General features: G+C 39.9%; 1 protein-coding gene across 2 annotated transcripts in view; it reads left to right on the forward strand.

Annotated features, from left to right (window-relative positions):
* The first annotated feature begins 1,665 nt into the window (after positions 1–1,665).
* STIM2 (stromal interaction molecule 2) overlaps positions 1,666–17,223 on the forward strand; it is a 169,285-nt gene continuing 153,727 nt past the window's right edge. For both annotated transcript variants that reach the window (XR_013827958.1, XM_079919372.1), the window contains exon 1: positions 1,666–2,210. Coding sequence is in view for 1 of the 2 variants with exons in the window: in XM_079919372.1 (XP_079775498.1) it covers positions 1,814–2,210 (397 nt within the window). In the remaining variant the exon portion in view is untranslated. The remainder of the gene's footprint in view (positions 2,211–17,223) is intronic.

A 17,223-nucleotide genomic window follows, 5' to 3' on the forward strand; every position in this document is an offset into this window, starting at 1 on the left:
GTAAATTTTATCTGCTAAGCAAGATTGTAAGATTCCCCACGCAGGGACGGTGTTCTCCGTCTTATATCTCTGAACTGACTTGACTTTTCCAAGTGTCTCTCTTATACCCCCTTGAATCCCCACTACTAAGTACTCTGCCTGGCACATGCTAGGCACTCAGTTAATGTTGAATGAAATGTTGCCTTCTGGAGAGCAGAAAACAAGCCTGCTATTTCTTTATATTTTTCTGGCCCTCTAGTACAATTATCTCCTTTTGGAGGACATTCAGCAAATATGTGACTTGATTGCTGTGCCTTTCAGCAGGGGAAATATAATCTCCCTGATGCCTTATAAAGAATTGCCACCTAAACACCGTGTCCCCAAGAAGTCTGTCAAGAATTCATTGTTGATAGATTGATTAGCCTCAAAGAAATTCTTAGTTCTTTTCTGAAGTGTGCATCTGTCTTTCCACAGTCAGTGACATTCATGGTTATGTTGGTCAGACTGCCTAAGAAATTATTTGGGAGATGGTGTAATTTGAGTATCTTCTTGACTTGAGAAGACAAACCAATAAAAAACCAAATCAAAACCCTAACCCAACAACAGAAACCCAATAACAAACAGGACCTTTGTGCTTAAGAACTCTATCTGCAAAACAACTTTGTGCCTCCGGAGACAGAATGTGTGTGTGTGTGTGTGTGTGTGTGTGTGTGTGCGTGTGCGTGCTTCTTTTGAGGTACGTGAAGCCAAATGAAATCTGAAACACCGTTTTTCTGTCAACCTATTCAGCTGACAGCAAAGACTCCTTAGGGTGGGGTGCGGTTAGGGAGGTGATGAGTTCAGGTAATGTCTGAACATAGGAGAGTAAAGGCTAGACCAAATCCTTTTCAATATTTACATTCAGTGGCGCTAAATCTGGCACGGTCTTCCATTTTTTAGCTGTGGAAACTGGGGGCAAATAACGTTTCTCAGCCTTAGTTTCCTCTTTTGTAAAATGGGGATGAAAACGATATCACCACCTAACTTTTAGAGTTACAATGTGTAAATCTGTAAAGCACTTAGGACATTGCCTGGCACACTAGCACTTAGCAAGAGCTTTAAGTCTTTGGTAAATAAGTAAAACGCTATGACCTCCACTTCCATACTGCTAGCCTCTTGTAAGCCCCACCTATACCGAAATTCTGGAGACGCCGCTGTTTCCGATTACAAGGTTTTCTGACCCATGCAATTATTTTTGCTGCCATCTGTACGGTTAAAAGTCGCCCAAACGATTTCGGATGTCCGTACTCTTCTCCCCGTCCCCTTGGTTCCGCTTCCCGCTCCCCCGCCCCCGCCGCCTCAATCGCGGTGGGGGAGTGAATGGGGGAGGGGGACGTGAATGGGGGAAGGGGTCATGTCCGCCTTCCTCCCCACCCCCTATCTTCGCCGCTCAGCGAAAGCCTTGAAAACCACCCCACGGCTCTCGTCCTACCCGGAACGCCCCCGGGGGCGGGGCTCGGGTGCCGCGCAGGCCCAATGCTGCCCCGTCGCGCCTGCGCAGTGGAGGGGCTGAAGGAGGCGGGGGATTGGTATGCGAGCGAATGTGTGAGGGGAGGAGGCGTCCGGGCCGAGCGTGGTACTACGACGGGCGCGGGCCGGAGGGGGCGGGGGGATGCGCCGCGGCGGCGGCGGCGGCGGCGGCAGCGGCGGCGGCGGCGCGGACGCTGGGACTGGTGTTTGGAGGCGCCAGAGCAGCGGATCCCAGTCTTGTTGCCGCAGCAGCGCGAGTGTCGCGCGCGGCCTGAAGACGACGTACCTTTTTGCTCCTCACCTTTTTTTAAAATAACCGAAACCAATGAACGCAGCCGGGACCCGAGCTCCAGAGGCCGCCGGTGCCGACGAGACCAGGCTGGAGCCCGACAGGAGCTCGCGTCTGAGGCGGCGGGGGCGGCCCGAGGAGTCGCAGGAGGCGGCGGCGCCTCGCGAAGCGGGCGAGTGGCTGGCGACCGGGGCGCCGCCGCGCTTTCCCCCCGCTCCTCCTCCGCGTCCTCATCCCGCCACGACGCCCGGCCCGGCCTCGGGCTGGCTGCGGCGGCGGCGCTGGGCTGCGCTGCTGGTCCTCGGGCTGCTGGTGGCAGGCGCGGCGGACGGATGCGAGCTGGTGCCCAGGCACCTCCGCGGACGGCGGACGGCGGGCTCTGCCGCCTCTTCTCCCGCCGCGGCGGGGGGCGACAGCCCGGCGCTCATGACAGGTGAGGGCCGGGAGGGCGGCGGGCGGGGCTCGGCCGGGCACTGCGGGACCCCCATCCCTGGGAGGGGCCCGCGCCCCCTGCCCGGCGCCTGCTATTCGACGGCCCTCGTCAGTGCGCGATGCCCAGCCGGGTGCCCAGACGCCAGCGCCCTGGCAGCTGCTTGGGCGCTGCACTCCGGACGCCTTCCCTCTCCCCCTTGATACCCCGCCCTCGTCAAAGCCTCTCGACGGCAGTCGCTTCCCCGCCCTTAAGTCTGCTCTCCGGTGTTCCACGCTGAGCAATGCGGTGGTTTCTCTTCCGTGCTGCAGAAGAGCCAGCAGGGTCTGCAGGGTACTGGACTGATGTTTTTTTTTTTTTTGAAGCTGCTAGAAGAAGTCAGCAGCAGCAATGCGGTATTGAGTCCGCCTTTGGTGCTGCTGTTGCAAAGGCAGCTGGCCCCGAGTCTCACAGGTTCAGAGACCCGCTGAGCACAATGTCCCAGGGGAGGCTGCTGGAGAGGATTCTTTGAGAGTCATAATACCTAGTGGTATTTAGTGGTTCCTTATTAGTTTGCGGAAACCTCTAAGTCTAATATGGACTTTTTGAGGAGTGGGGAGAAGACCGTTATAAAGGATGGATAGATAGTATTTGTTGGTGGGAGCATCACTGGGTGCAAAGGCGCAGAAAGCTGAGCAGGTTACCAGGAATATACCGAAAATTTACCAAGTGCAGGATATTCGGTGCTCGTATTTGAGCAGCACAGTTCTGATAGACTGCAACAGCACTTTTTAAAAATATGGAACGTTCTTGAAATTATTGAAAACTGGCGAACATATGTGGTAAGGTGAGGTAGAAAATTGAATCCTTTTAAAGCTTTCCATTGTCATGTACTACTGATAGGTTGTGGTTTAAGTAATGATGTAAGGATCTTGAAATGATTTCTTTTGGAAAAGTAGTGGAGTTTAAAGTAAGCTTTTTTTTTGTACTTTATTTTTAAAAGTACTTTGTAGGTTTTCTGCATAATTGCAAGACTAAAAAGGAAAAAGTAAAGTGGAACAAGATGACCCATCATTAATTTAACCAAAGTGATAGTCCAAGAGGCGTTTGAAAGTTACTAACAGCTGCTGTGAGTGGAGCTCAGGAGGTCTATTCTTTAGAGCAAAGCAGCTATTCACTGGGTTCAATGACAGGATGTTTACTATTCTAGAGAGGAGGGTGTTGGTAAACTTTCCAAGCTCTTTGGAAGTTGTAGTGTATGGAACATAATGATAGGAATATTTAGCTTGCTTTACCCTGAAGTATATTAAGCCCTTTAAGTGGAAATTGAAACATCAGACTTATAGCTGGGTAATTTTGATGAAACGATTACAGAATGATCAGTATTAGGAGTGTAACAGAGTTTGAGTGAGAGGTTAGATTGGATAGTTTTATGCTTCAGTAGTCTTATAGTGATTATTGGGAAAGTAGCAAGATAAAACTATAATGTGAAGGTTTAATGCCTCATGCACGAAGGGAAGCAGAATTACTTGGGTTTCTAGAAGCTATAGGAGTGTGGCTCTTGGTTTCTTGAGCAGAAAAGTTTGGTTAATAAATAATTGGCTAGTGTTTTATCAATATGTAGTTGCTAAAAGGGCACATGATTCGGAAAATGTAGTATTAACCACTAACAGTATGTTGTATATCGTGTAGATTAGGTCAAGAAAATTACTTAAGATCGAATTTTATTTTAATAAGCTGTTTATAATCCTTCCTTTTGAAGATTTAAATTCCTCTGAGTTATTTATGGTATTGTGAAAAAGGAAAGGTGATTCTTATTGAATGAAAAGTCTGATATATCACACAAAATTAGTTTGTGCTGTAGTGCTTTAAAATAAGTTTACTAAAATAATATTGACCCTGGAATTTATTTTTAATATTCTTAATATTCTTTCCCGTTGTTAGAATATTGATTTTTAAAAATAAATTTATTTATTTTTATTTTTGGCTGCGTTGGGTCTTCTTTGTGCTCACGGGCCTTTCTCTAGTTGCGGTGAGTTGCGGTGTGCGGGCTTCTCATTGTGGTGGCTTCACTTGTTGTGGAGCACGGGCTCTAGGTGCACGGTCTTCAGTAGTTGTGGCTCGTGGGCTCTAGAGCACAGGCTCAGTAGTTGTGGCGCACGGGCTTAGTTGCTCCGTGGCATGTGGGATCTTCCTGGACCAGGGCTCGAACCCGTGTCCCTTGCATTGGCAGGCGGACTCTTAACCACTGCGCCACCAGGGAAGCCTGAATATTGATTTTTTGAATCATGTAAATCACTTGAAATTTAAGATAATCAAATTACACAGTATACAAATTAAATTGGGTCATTTTAATAAGTTTATGTAAATACAGTTCACAAAGTTAGAGCATACTGAAAATTTCTTTGAATTATATGGTCAGTATGGGGCTCCTTCCTATTCTGATTGTATGAATAGTGCTTTCTTTTGTGGTTTCCATTTGTAAATGTTGTGCTAAACCCAGAACATAATTAATTATTGCTGTTGTACACTTCAGGAAGTAGAACCATAGACTGAACTTAAAAAATACTGTGTTATCATAATCTAGGCAGTGTTAATGGATAGAAATGGAATAGAGAGCTTAAGTAATGAAACTGAGCTTCATGTAAATGTTGAAAATTCTTGTAAGAATTTTGAGAGAATTGCTATCTCTGGCTCTATATTAAAGATGTCATTTAACTGTGAATTCTTAATAGCTCTGAAAATGACAACCAAAGTCACTTTATCTTCTCTTTTTCTCTTCAGATTAGTATTTTAAATACTTACCTTGAGGAACTTCATAAGAGTTTGCCTCTTACTAATAAAATCTAGAAAACAGTCTTTTCCACTGAAGTTTGCCTCTCAAGGGTTTTACTTTAGAGGTTTAGTGTATTTTAAGAATAAATTGCCTTTAAATCATCTATTGCATGCTTAGTTTTGAGCAAGCAGGTGTTCTTTTAAAGAGAGAGACTATGTCACATCAAAATAAACAGGCCCGTTGTCATAAGAATATTGGTTTATATTTCCTTTTCTTTTTTTATATTACCTTTTCAGGATTCAGTGTGTGCAAATGTTTTGATAAGGTGAAACCATTAACTATTTACAGTGCTGTGTAGTAACGGCTTAAGTTATATATATATATGTGTGTGTATATATTGATATATAAAATTTTAATAATAATTTAATAATAACAATACATTTATATTTAGGGTTCTTACTTTCAAAGTGATTGAAATTTAAAGCAAGTTAGGGATTGGTGATTGAGTGCTTGTTGATTATAATCTAAAGCAGTGTTTGAATAATTCAAAACATCACTTTCTTTTTTCTTTTTTGCCTAACAGATTCAGAGTCAATGAATTGATCCCAGTAGGCAGTGATTGATCTCATCCAGATATGGTCCCTGAGAAATAGCTTATGAAAGGGCACACACGTATACAATAGACATACACACATACATAAATATATCGCATGTTTATAGAACACAATTATTTATTCTGACAAAATATGTATATTTTGTCATATATATGTTATATATATACATATACATGTTACTTTGAGTAATATTTTGTGAATTTGCACGTGTTAATGTTTTCATTGTGACAATAGTTAAATTCATAGTGTACTTCACATAGTGTTAGAAAATGTTTTTCCTCCTTTTGTGAAGTTACTCTTTTTGAATTTAGCTTAGGATTTCCTGAAGCTGCCTTTTGATGGCTAGGTCTTCTGCTGTATCCTTTTTTTTTCCTTTCCCACAGTTATCATTTACCAGTCCCTTTCATTTTTAAAAAAAAAAAATTTTTTTTTTTTGATGTGGACCATTTTGAAAATCTTTATTGAATTTGTTACAACATTGTCAGCGGCCATGGCTCACGGGCCCAGCCGCTCCGCGGCATGTGGGATCCTCCCAGACCAGGGCACGAACCCATGTCCCCTGCATCGGCAGGCGGACTCCCAACCACTGCACCACCAGGAAAGCCGTTGCTTCTGTTTTATGTTTTGGTTTTTTGGCCACGAGGCATGTGGGATTTTAGCTCCCTGACCAGGGATCGAATCTGTACCCCCGTATTGGAAAGCAAAGTCTTAACCACTGGACCGACTGGGAAGTCCCATACCAGTCCCTTTTTTAACTAGTCTTTGGTCATTGCTCTAGGTTGTTTTTTTCTTTTTCCTGTTGCTGACTACAGAATTAAAGAACATACTCGTATCCCTTTTGATCTAGTCTATTCTGACCATTTAAGAATTGGTAGTAATCTTACTGGTCTGGAAACATTGCATCCCTTGGTACTCTTTTTGAGAATGCTATGGCAGAACTGAGTGGTCTCTGTTGGGAATCCCCTGACACAGGAAAAACTCAGAGGGCCAGCTGGAAAAGTGGGTTCAGGATTTAGTTTAATTTTAACAATAGGATCCACACAGGAATTCTTTAATTTGCTAAAGGCTTGCTTTGTGATTGGATACATTCTAATGTTTTTAGATTAATTTAGACTTTTGAGTAACTGTATCAAGTATTTTGGATATTGCCCTACTCATTGATAATAATGCAGTGTGGAACATTTTTGGAATGATGCATGGAGATCTATATTTGTGTATAGGGTAGCTAAAGATTGAACTCATTAAGCTAATGTTAAAATTAACACCTAATAATATGATTAGCAAGCCATTTTTGATATTCACCAGAATTTGGACCTTACCTTATTAAGACCTACCTAGGAGATTACTTCTGAATTGATCAGATTTCATCAACCAAGCAATTATTAAGCATATGCCTATGCCTAATACCATGTAGTACGAATGGGATAAAATACAAAAGAGACTAAGACATGGGTCTGCCTATTGGGAATAATAGGTATATTTATTAAACTATTACTGGCAGTCAGTATTGTGCTAAGTGCTTTATATACATCACTGTTTTTGATTGTGAGATTAATTCTGTTAGATAGTTGCTTTTTTCATGTAAGAGACGAGGAAACTGATGCAGGATGATCTTAAGTAACTTGTCCAAGGTTACATTTAGTAAGTAGCAGAGTCAGATGTTGACCTGTGTTTCTCTGATTCCAAAGCTTTGATTCTTAGCTGGTATGTTGTATGCTTCCTTATACACACAACTAGACATAATAATGAGATAGACTGTGATTAACAATAACAGACCTAAAAATGTTGGAGAAAGAAAGGCTACTAGAGACTGTTACTTGGAGGAGGGTTGGTTTTGAGCTGGACCTTGATGTATAGATAGGGCTTGTTGTGGAGATGAGTGAAAAGGCTTTCAAGGAGGAAGCGTATGCAAGAATAAGGAATAAGTTAATAGCTTTCTTTAGAGTTAAGCATAGGTTGTATGTAGAGTGGCAGAAATGCAAGGAGAAAGGTTTGGCCAAATTATCAAGAGCTTTAATATTCCTTAGTTTATTCCCTGTGTATCAAAATGTCAGCACATCTAAAACTGGGGTACTCAGCCATGTGCTGGGGAGTATGGAAAGCCACAGGAAAGTTGTGATACATTTTCTTGGCATATTCATTTTACTAGATTATTTTGAAAGCAAACATTAAATATTTAATAGATAGTAATTTAAAACATTTAACAATACTAAACATGCACAAGTTATGGAAAATGTAAGTTTATTTTAAATTTTAAGGTCAAATGAAAGGCTTAAAAGGGTATTTTGACCTTTCAGAATGTTTTTTTCATGAACTTAGAGTTCTAAATCTATTATCCTGTCAGGGGTTGAGAAGCCCTGTGGTTTTTAAACATGGGAGTGACATGACCTCAGTGTTTGAAAAGCTAAGTCTAGGTGGATGGAAGTGAGGAGATAAGAGAGATAAATAAAGAGGCCAATTAGTAAGCTATATAGAAGTGGAGGTCTTGAAAGTTTAAAAGATACAGTGGCTATGAAAATGTTTAGAGGAAATTTTATAAAATTTCCTTTATGGTTAGATTAGAAAGGAATCTATTTATATAAAGTCTAAGAAATAAAAATTACCTTTAAACTTTTAAACTCCTAGAGCTTGTAAAATGACTTAAATTGGTACAAGTCCTTGAAAATAGGCAAGAAGGAACACTTTGTTGTAGAGCGTCTTTATTTCAAATGTGCCTATTTAATTAAAAAATTACTGTGTTTTTATATGATTGGACTTATGTGATGATTTACAAACTGTTTATATGAAACTTTTTAGTATTCCATATTTAAAAATGCATGTTTATTCCTTAACAAAGGATAACTGTTTCCAGATTGAACTAACATTACAATGCGTCAGGGTTGAACTCCCCCCCAGCTGCCATTTGAGTAACAGTGTCTCAGAGTACTGATATATTATTTGTTTCAAAATTAACTTTTGAATTTCATTGTGTGAATTTCACACTTGATCTGTAGATGATTTCAAATGCCAAATCTACATGATTTGTTCCTTTCCTTATCATTCTAGATCTTTATATTAGTAGGTATTAGATATTCAATCCGTCTTGACACTTTCTAATCCTACCGTCAGTAACGATTCTCCTTGACTGGTTTCATTGTTGCAGATTTGAGGTTGGTTCTCCCCTAAGCCTGTGTCCTCAGTCTGTGTTCCTCTAGTCTACCTGAACATTTCCTCCTCAGAGAACTTCATTACTAGGAAAGTTCTAAATTGGGGGTGGGGAACCCCAAGCCAATGATTGATTTGACTTTTGGCTTTATTTCATTTGGCCCTTGAGGTGATACTGCACAACCATCATGGCTGCAGTCCTGAGAGTAATTTCCTTTCTGTTAGGCTTTATCAGCCATCTCGTCTAAAGTGAAACAACTTCAGGATTAAGGCTAAGATTAGTTTTAGAATGTTTAATAGTGACTTTTCAGTGTTTTCTTAAGATAGTGGTAACCGCCTCCCCCCCCCACCCCAGGACCAGGAAACCAGAGTATGACAAACACAGTTTACTTGGACTAGTTCATTTCAGAACTCAAGTGCCTGTATCTGTCCCAGTGTTCTTGCAAACGAATTTATCTTTTTGTGTGCCTGCATCTCTTGGCATCTGTAACTTACTCTTTTTCCTCTAGTCATTTTCACTTTCTCTACCTCTCTCTTTGATTTTCCTAAACTTGACATTATATGGAACTGAAAATGTCAAAGAAGATTTCAGTGAATTAAGTAAAAACTGGTTTTTAAATTTTGAAAATATTTGAAGTGAGTATCTTATTTAGGTAATTAAAAAATAGTAAGAAACCTCATCACAAACCCCCAGAGTAATGAAAGTGATTCGTAATTGTTTCTTAAGTGAGTCTCAATAAGTGAAAAAGGTTTTAAAATCCTTACTTGAAATTTTTTCCTGCTATTCAGCACAGTGTACGGGTCGATGTTATTGCACTCACGTTTTCTTTGCACTATTGTTTTTCTTTCCTTTCAAAAATATGTGATATTGAGTAATAGATAATCTTAGTTCCCCTTCTTCTTTACTCCTAGTCTCCAGCAATAAATCTTTTAATTTTTCCATTAATGACAAGTATGTAATTTTTCCTCTTTTCCTGCTCTGTCATCTTCATCTGTTCTTTCTACTTTGTCACAAACATTCAGACTGTGTTAATCCTTGATATTTCTTTCTTCTGTATTGCTGTGTACCAAATTAAAAAAAAAGCTTCTCCAGATCTTTGTCCAGCTGTGGTACAGGTATCCTTTGCTGTTTCTTGAATTTGCTTTTTTAAATATACCTTGCAGTGTGCATCCAGTATTTGGTTCTAGGTCGGTCGAAATGGATCCTAAAAAACCCAGAGGCTAAAAGTGAGAAAGTCAGACTTCAGTGAATGTGTGTGTACGCATATAGTTTTGAACATTTTTTAGTGACTGTTTTGTGTCAGAATGATGCAAAGAACTGGGAATATAAAAATTGAACATTTTTATTGTTGCAAGAACAATATAAACTTGAAAATTGCTATAGAGTGGATTGTATAATTTTAAAAATGTATAAATATCATTTAAAAAAATTGAGGTATAGATGATATACAATATTATATATGTTTCAGGTGTACAACAGTGATTCACAATTTTCAAAGGTTATACTCCATTTATAGTTGTTATAAAATAGTGGCTGTATTCCCTGTGTATCCTTGTAGCTTATTTTATACATAATAGTTTGTACCTCTTAATTCCCCACCCCTATCTTGCCCCTTCCCCGTTCCGTCTCCCCACTGGTAACCACTAGTGCTATATATCTGTTAGTCTTTCTTGTTTTGTTATATTCACTAATTTTGTTTTTTATAATTCCACATATAAGTGATATCATACAGTATTTGTCTTTCTCTGACTTATCTCACTTAGCATAATACCCTCCAAGTCCATGCATGTTGTTACAAATGGGAAAATTTCATTCTTTTTTTATGGCTGAGTGGTATTCCATTGTGTGTGTGTTTGTGTGTGTGTATGTGTACACACGCATACATACACACCACATCTTCTTTATCCATTCATCTGTTGATGGACACTTAGATTCCTTCCATATCTTGGCAATTGTAAATAATGCTGCTGTGAACATTGGGGCGCATGTACCTTTTCAAACTAGTGTTCTTTTTTTTGGATATATACCCAGGAGTGGAATTTCTGGGTCATACGGTAGTTCTGTTTTTAGTTCTTTGAGAAATCTCCATACTGTTGTCCACAGTGGCTGCATCAGTTTGCATTCCTACCAACAGTGTGCGAATGTTCCCTTTTCTCTGTGTCCTCACCAACATTTGTTATTTGTGTTCTTTTTGATGACAGCCATTCTTTATTTTTTATCTTTATTGGAGTATAATTGCTTTACAATGGTGTGTTAGTTTCTGCATTATAACACAGTGAATCAGTTATACATATACATATGTTCCCATATCTCTTCCCTCTTGCGTCTCCCTCCCTCCCACCCTCCCTATCCCACCCCTCTAGGTGTTCACAAAGCACTGAGCTGATCTCCCTGTGCTATGCAGCTGCTTCCCACTAGCTATCTATTTTACGTTTGGTAGTGTATATATGTTCATGCCACTCTCTCACTTTGTCCCACCTTACCCTTTCCCCTCCCCATATCCTCAAGTCCATTCTCTAGTAGGTCTGTGTCTTTATTCCTGTCTTACTCCTAGGTTCGTCATGACATTTTTTTTCTTAGATTCCAGATATATGTGTTAGCATACGATATTTGTTTTTCTCTTTCTGACTTACTTCACTCTATATGACAGACTCTAGGTCCATCCACCTCACTACAAATAACTCAATTTTGTTTCTTTTTATGGCTGAGTAATATTCCATTGCATATATGTGCCACATCTTCTTTATCCATTCATCCGATGATGGACACTTAGGTTGTACCCATCTCCTGCTATTGTAAATAGAGCTGCAATGAACATTTTGGTACATGACTCTTTTTGAATTATGGTTTTCTCAGGGTATATGCCCAGTAGTGGGATTGCTGGTTCATATGGTAGTTCTATTTGTAGTTTTTTAAGGAACCTCCATACTGTTCTCCATAGTGGCTGTACCAATTCACATTCCCACCAGCAGTGCAAGAGTGTTCCCTTTTCTCCACACCCTCTCCATTTATTGTTTCTAGATTTTTCTCCACACCCTCTCCATTTATTGTTTCTAGATTTTTTTTTTTTTTTTTGTGGTACACGGGCTTCTCACTGTTGTGGCCTCTCCCGTTGTGGAGCACAGCCTCCGAACGTGCAGGCTCAGCGGCCATGGCTCACGGGCCTAGCCGCTCCGCGGCCTGTGGGATCTTCCCGGACCGGGGCACGAACCCGTGTCCCCTGCATCGGCAGACGGACTGTCAACCACTGCGCCACCAGGGAAGACCCATGTTTCTAGATTTTTTAATGATGGCCATTCTGACTGGTGTGAGATGATATCTCATTGTAGTTTTGATTTGCATTTCTCTAATGATTAATGATGTTGAGCATTCTTTCTTGTGTTTGCTGGCAGTCTGTATATCTTCTTTGGAGAAATGTCTATTTAGGTCTTCTGCCCATTTTTGGATTGGTTTGTTTGTTTTTTTGTTATTGAGCTGCATGAGCTGCTTGTAAATTTTGGAGATTAATCCTTTGTCAGTTGCATCATTTGCAAATATTTTCTCCCATTCTGAGGGTTGTCTTTTGGTCTTCTTTATGGTTTCCTTTGCTGTGCCAAAGCTTTGAAGTTTCATTAGGCCCCATTTGTTTATTTTTGTTTTTATTTCCATTTCTGTAGGTGGGACAAAAAGGATCTTGCTGTGATTTATGTCATAGAGTGTTCTGCCTATGTTTTCCTCTAACAGTTTGATAGTTTCTGGCCTTACATTTAGGTCTTTAATCCATTTTAAGCTTATTTTTGTGTATGGTGTTAGGGAGTGTTCTAATTTCATACTTTTACATGTACCTGTCCAGTTTTCCCAGCACCACTTATTGAAGAGGCTGTCCTTTCTCTACTGTACGTTCCTGCCTCCTTTATCAAACATAAGGTGACCATATGTGCGTGGGTTTATCTCTGGGCTTTCTATCCTGTTCCATTGATTTATATTTCTGTTTTTGTGCCAGTACCATACTGTCTTGATTACTGTAGCTTTGTAGTATAGTCTGAAGTCCGGGAGCCTGCTTCCTCCAGCTCCGTTTTTCGTTCTCAAGCTTGCTTTGGCTATTCGGGGTCTTTTGTGTTTCCATACAAATTGTGAAATTTTTTGTTCTAGTTCTGTGAAAAATGCCAGTGGTAGTTTGATAGAGATTGCATTGAATCTGTAGATTGCTTTGGTTAGTAGAGTCATTTTCACAATGTTGATTCTTCCAATCCAAGAACATGGTATATCTCTCCATCTATTTGTATCAACTTTTTTTTTTTTTTTGCAGTACGCGGGTCTCTCACTGTTGTGGCCTCTCCCGTTGCGGAGCACAGGCTCCAGACGCACAGGCCGAGCGGCCATGGCTCACTGGCCCAGCTGCTCCGCGGCATGTGGGATATTCCCGGACCGAGGCACGAACCTGTGTCTCCTGCATCGGCAGGCGGACTCTTAACCACTGCGCCACCAGGGAAGCCCTATTTGTATCATCTCTAATTTCTTTCATCAGTGTCTTATAAAATTCTGCATACAGGTCTTTTGTCTCCTTAGGTAGGTTTATTCCTAGATATTTTATTCTTTTTGTTGCAGTGGTAAATGGGAATGTTTTCTTGATTTCACTTTCAGATTTTTCATCATTAGCATATAGGAATGCTAGAGATTTCTGTGCATTAATTTTGTATCCTGCTACTTTACCAAATTCATTGATTAGCTCTAGTAGTTTTCTGGTAGCATCTTTAGGATTCTCTGTGTATAGTATCATGTCATCTGGAAACAGTGACAGCTTTACTTCTTCTTTTCCGATTTGGATTTCTTTTATTTCCTTTTCTTTTCTGATTGCTGTGGCTAAAACTTCCAAAACTGTGTTGAATAAGAGTGGTGAGAGTGGGCAACCTTGTCTTGTTCCTGATCTTAGTGGAAATGCTTTCAGTTTTCACCACTGAGGACGATGTTGGCTGTGGGTTTGTCGTATATGGCCTTTATTATGTTGAGGAAAGTTCCCTCTGTGCCTACTTTCTGGAGGGTTTTTATCATAAATGGGTGCTAAATTTTGTCGAAAGCTTTCTCTGAATCTATTGAGATGACCATATGGTTTTTCTCCTTCAATTTGTTAATATGGTTTATCACATTGATTGATTTGCGTATATTGAAGAATCCTTGCAGTCCTGGAATAAACCCCACTTGATCATGGTTTATGATCCTTTTAATGTGCTGTTGGATTCTGCTTGCTAGTATTTTGTTGAGGATTTTTGCATCTATGTTTATCAGTGATATTGGTCTGTAGTTTTCTTTCTTTATGACATCCTTGTCTGGTTTTGGTGTCAGGGTGATGGTGGCCTCGTAGAATTAGTTTGGGAGTGTTCCTCCCTCTGCTATATTTTGGAAGAGTTTGAGAAGGATAGGTGTTAGCTCTTCTCTAAATGTTTGCTTGTGAATTCGCCTGTGAAGCCATCTGGTCCTGGGCTTTTGTTTGTTGGAAGATTTTTAATCACAGTTTCAATTTCAGTGCTTGTGATTGGTCTCTTCATATTTTCTGTTTCTTCCTGATTCAGTCTTGGCAGGTTCTGCATTTCTAAGAATTTGTCCATTTCTTCCAGGTTGTCCATTTTATTGGCATAGAGTTGCTTGTAGGAATCTCTCATGATCTTTTGTATTTCTGCAGTGTCAGTTGTTACTTCTCCTTTTTCATTTCTAATTCTGTTGATTTGAGTCTTCTCCCTTTTCTTCTTGTTGAGTCTGGCTAATGGTTTATCAATTTTGTTTATCTTCTCAAAGAACCAGCTTTTAGTTTTATTGATCTTTGTTATCCTTTTCTTCATTTCTTTTTCATTTATTTTTGATCTGATCTTTATGATTCTTTCCTTCTGCTAACTTTGGGTTTTTTTGGTTCTTCTTTCTCTAATTGGTTTAGGTGCAAGTTAGGTTGTTTATTCGAGATGTTTCCTGTTTCTTAAGGTAGGATTGTATTGCTATAAAATTCCCTCTTAGAACTGCTTTTGCTGCATCCTATAGGTTTTGGGTCGTCGTGTCTCCATTGTCATTTGTTTCTAGGTATGTTTTGATTTCCTCTTTGATTTCTTAGTGATTACTTCGTTATTAAGTAGTGTATTGTTTAGCCTCCATGTGTTTGTATTTTTTACAGATATTTTCCTGTAATTGATATCTAGTCTCATAGCGTTGTGGTTGGAAAAGATACTTGCTACAATTTCAATTTTCTTAAATTTACCAGGGCTTGATTTGTAACCCAAGATATGATCTATCCCGGAGAATGTTCCATGAGCACTTGAGAAGAATGTGTATTCTGTTGTTTTTGGATGGAATGTCCTATAAATATCAATTAACTGCATCCTGTTTCATGTGTCATGTAAAGCTTGTGTTTCCTTATTTATTTTCATTTTGGATGATCTGTCCATTGGTGAAAGTGGGGTGTTAAAGTCCCCTACTATGAATGTGTTACTGTCGATTTCCCTTTTATGGCTGTTAGTATTTGCCTTATGTATTGAGGTGCTCCTATGTTGGGTGCATAAATACTTACAATTGTTATATCTTCTTCCTGGATGGATCCCTTGATCATCATGTAGTGTCCTCCTTTGTCTCTTCTAATAGTGTTTAGTTTAAAGTCTATTTTGTCTTATATGAGAATTGCTACTCCAGCTTTCTTTTGGGTTCATTTGCATGAAATACCTTTTTCCATCCCCTCACTTTCAGTCTGTATGTGTCTCTAGGTCTGATGTAGGTCTCTTGTAGACAGCATATATGTGGGTCTTGTTTTTGTATCCGTTCAGCTAATCTGTGTCTTTTGGTCGGAGCATTTAGTCCATTTACATTTAAGGTAATTATCGATATGTATGTTCCTATTCCCATTTTCTTAATTGTTTTGGGTTCATTATTGTAGGTCTTTTCCTTCTCTTGTGTTTCTTGCCTAGAGAAGTTCCTTTAGCATTTGTTGTAGAGCTGGTTTGGTGGTGCTGAACTCTCTCAGCTTTTGCTTGTCTGTAAAGGTTTTAATGTCTCCATCAAATCTGAATGAGATCCTTGCTGGGTAGAGTAAATCTTGGTTGTAGGTTTCTCTCCTTCATCACTTTAAATATGTCCTGCCCGTCCCTTCTGGCTTGCAGAGTTTCTGCTGAAAGGTAAGCTGTTAATCTTATGGGTATTCCTTGTGTGTTATTTGGTGTTTTTCCCTTGCTGCTTTTAATATGTTTTCTTTGTATTTAATTTTTGACAGTTTGATTAATATGTGTCTTGACGTGTTTCTCCTTGGATTTATCCTGTATGGGACTCTCTGTGCTTCCTGGACTTGATGAACTATTTCCTTTCCCATATTAGGGAAGTTTTCAACTATAATCTCTTCAAATATTTTCTCAGTCCCTTTCTTTTTCTGTTGTTCTTCTGGAACCCCTATAATTCAAATGTTGGTGCAGTTAATATTGTCTCAGGGGTCTCTGAGACTGTCCTCAGTTCTTTTCTTTTTTCTTTATTCTGCTCTGCGGTAGTTACTTCCACTATTTTATCTTCCAGGTCACTTATCCGTTCTTCTGCATCAGTTATTCTGCTGTTGATTCCTTCTAGAGTTTTTTTAATTTAATTTATTGTGTTGTTCATCGTTGCTTGTTTCATCTTTAGTTCTTGTAGGTCCTTGTTAAATGTTTCTCGCATTTTGTCTATTCTATTTCCAAGATTTTTGGATCATCTTTACTATCATTATTCTGAATTCTTTTTCAGGTAGACTGCCTATTTCCTCTTCATTTGTTAGGTCTGGTGGGTTTTTATCTTGCTCCTTCATCTGCTGTGTGTTTTTCTGTCTTCTCATTTTACTTATCTTACTGTGTTTGGGGTCTCCTTTTTGCAGGCTGTAGGTTCGTAGTTCCCGTTGTTTTTGGTGTCTGTCCCCAGTGGCTAAAGTTAGTTCAGTGGGTTGTGTAGGCTTCCTGGTGGAGGGGACTAGTGCCTGTGTTCTGGTGGATGAGGCTGGATCTTTCTGGTAGGCAGGTCTACGTCTGGTGGTGTGTTTTGGGGTGTCTGTGGACTTATTATGATTTTGGGCAGCCTCTCTGCTAATGGGTGGGGTTGTGTTCCTGTCTTGCTAGTTGTTTGGCATAGAGTGTCCAGCACTGTAGCTTGTTGGTCGTTGAGTGAAGCTGGGTGTTGGTGTTGAGATGGAGATCTCTGAGAGATTTTCGCCATTTGGTATTACATGGAGCTGGGAGGTCTCTTGTGGACCAGTGTCCTGAAGTTGGCTCTCCCACCTCAGAGGCACAGCACTGACTCCTGGCTGCAGCACCAAGATCCTTTCATTCACATGTCTCAGAATAAAAGGGAGAAAAAGTAGAAAGAAAGAGAATAAAAGAAAAGAAAATAAAGAAATATAAAATAAAATAAAGTTATTAAAATAAAAAATAATTATTAAGAAAAAATTTTTTTTAAAATGTAAAACAAAAACAAAACCAAAAACGGACGGATAGAACCCTAGGACAGATGGTGAAAGCAAAGCTATACAGACAA

The sequence above is a fragment of the Stenella coeruleoalba genome (genome assembly GCF_951394435.1).
Source record: "Stenella coeruleoalba genome assembly, chromosome: 4".
Lineage (NCBI taxonomy): Eukaryota > Metazoa > Chordata > Mammalia > Artiodactyla > Delphinidae > Stenella > Stenella coeruleoalba.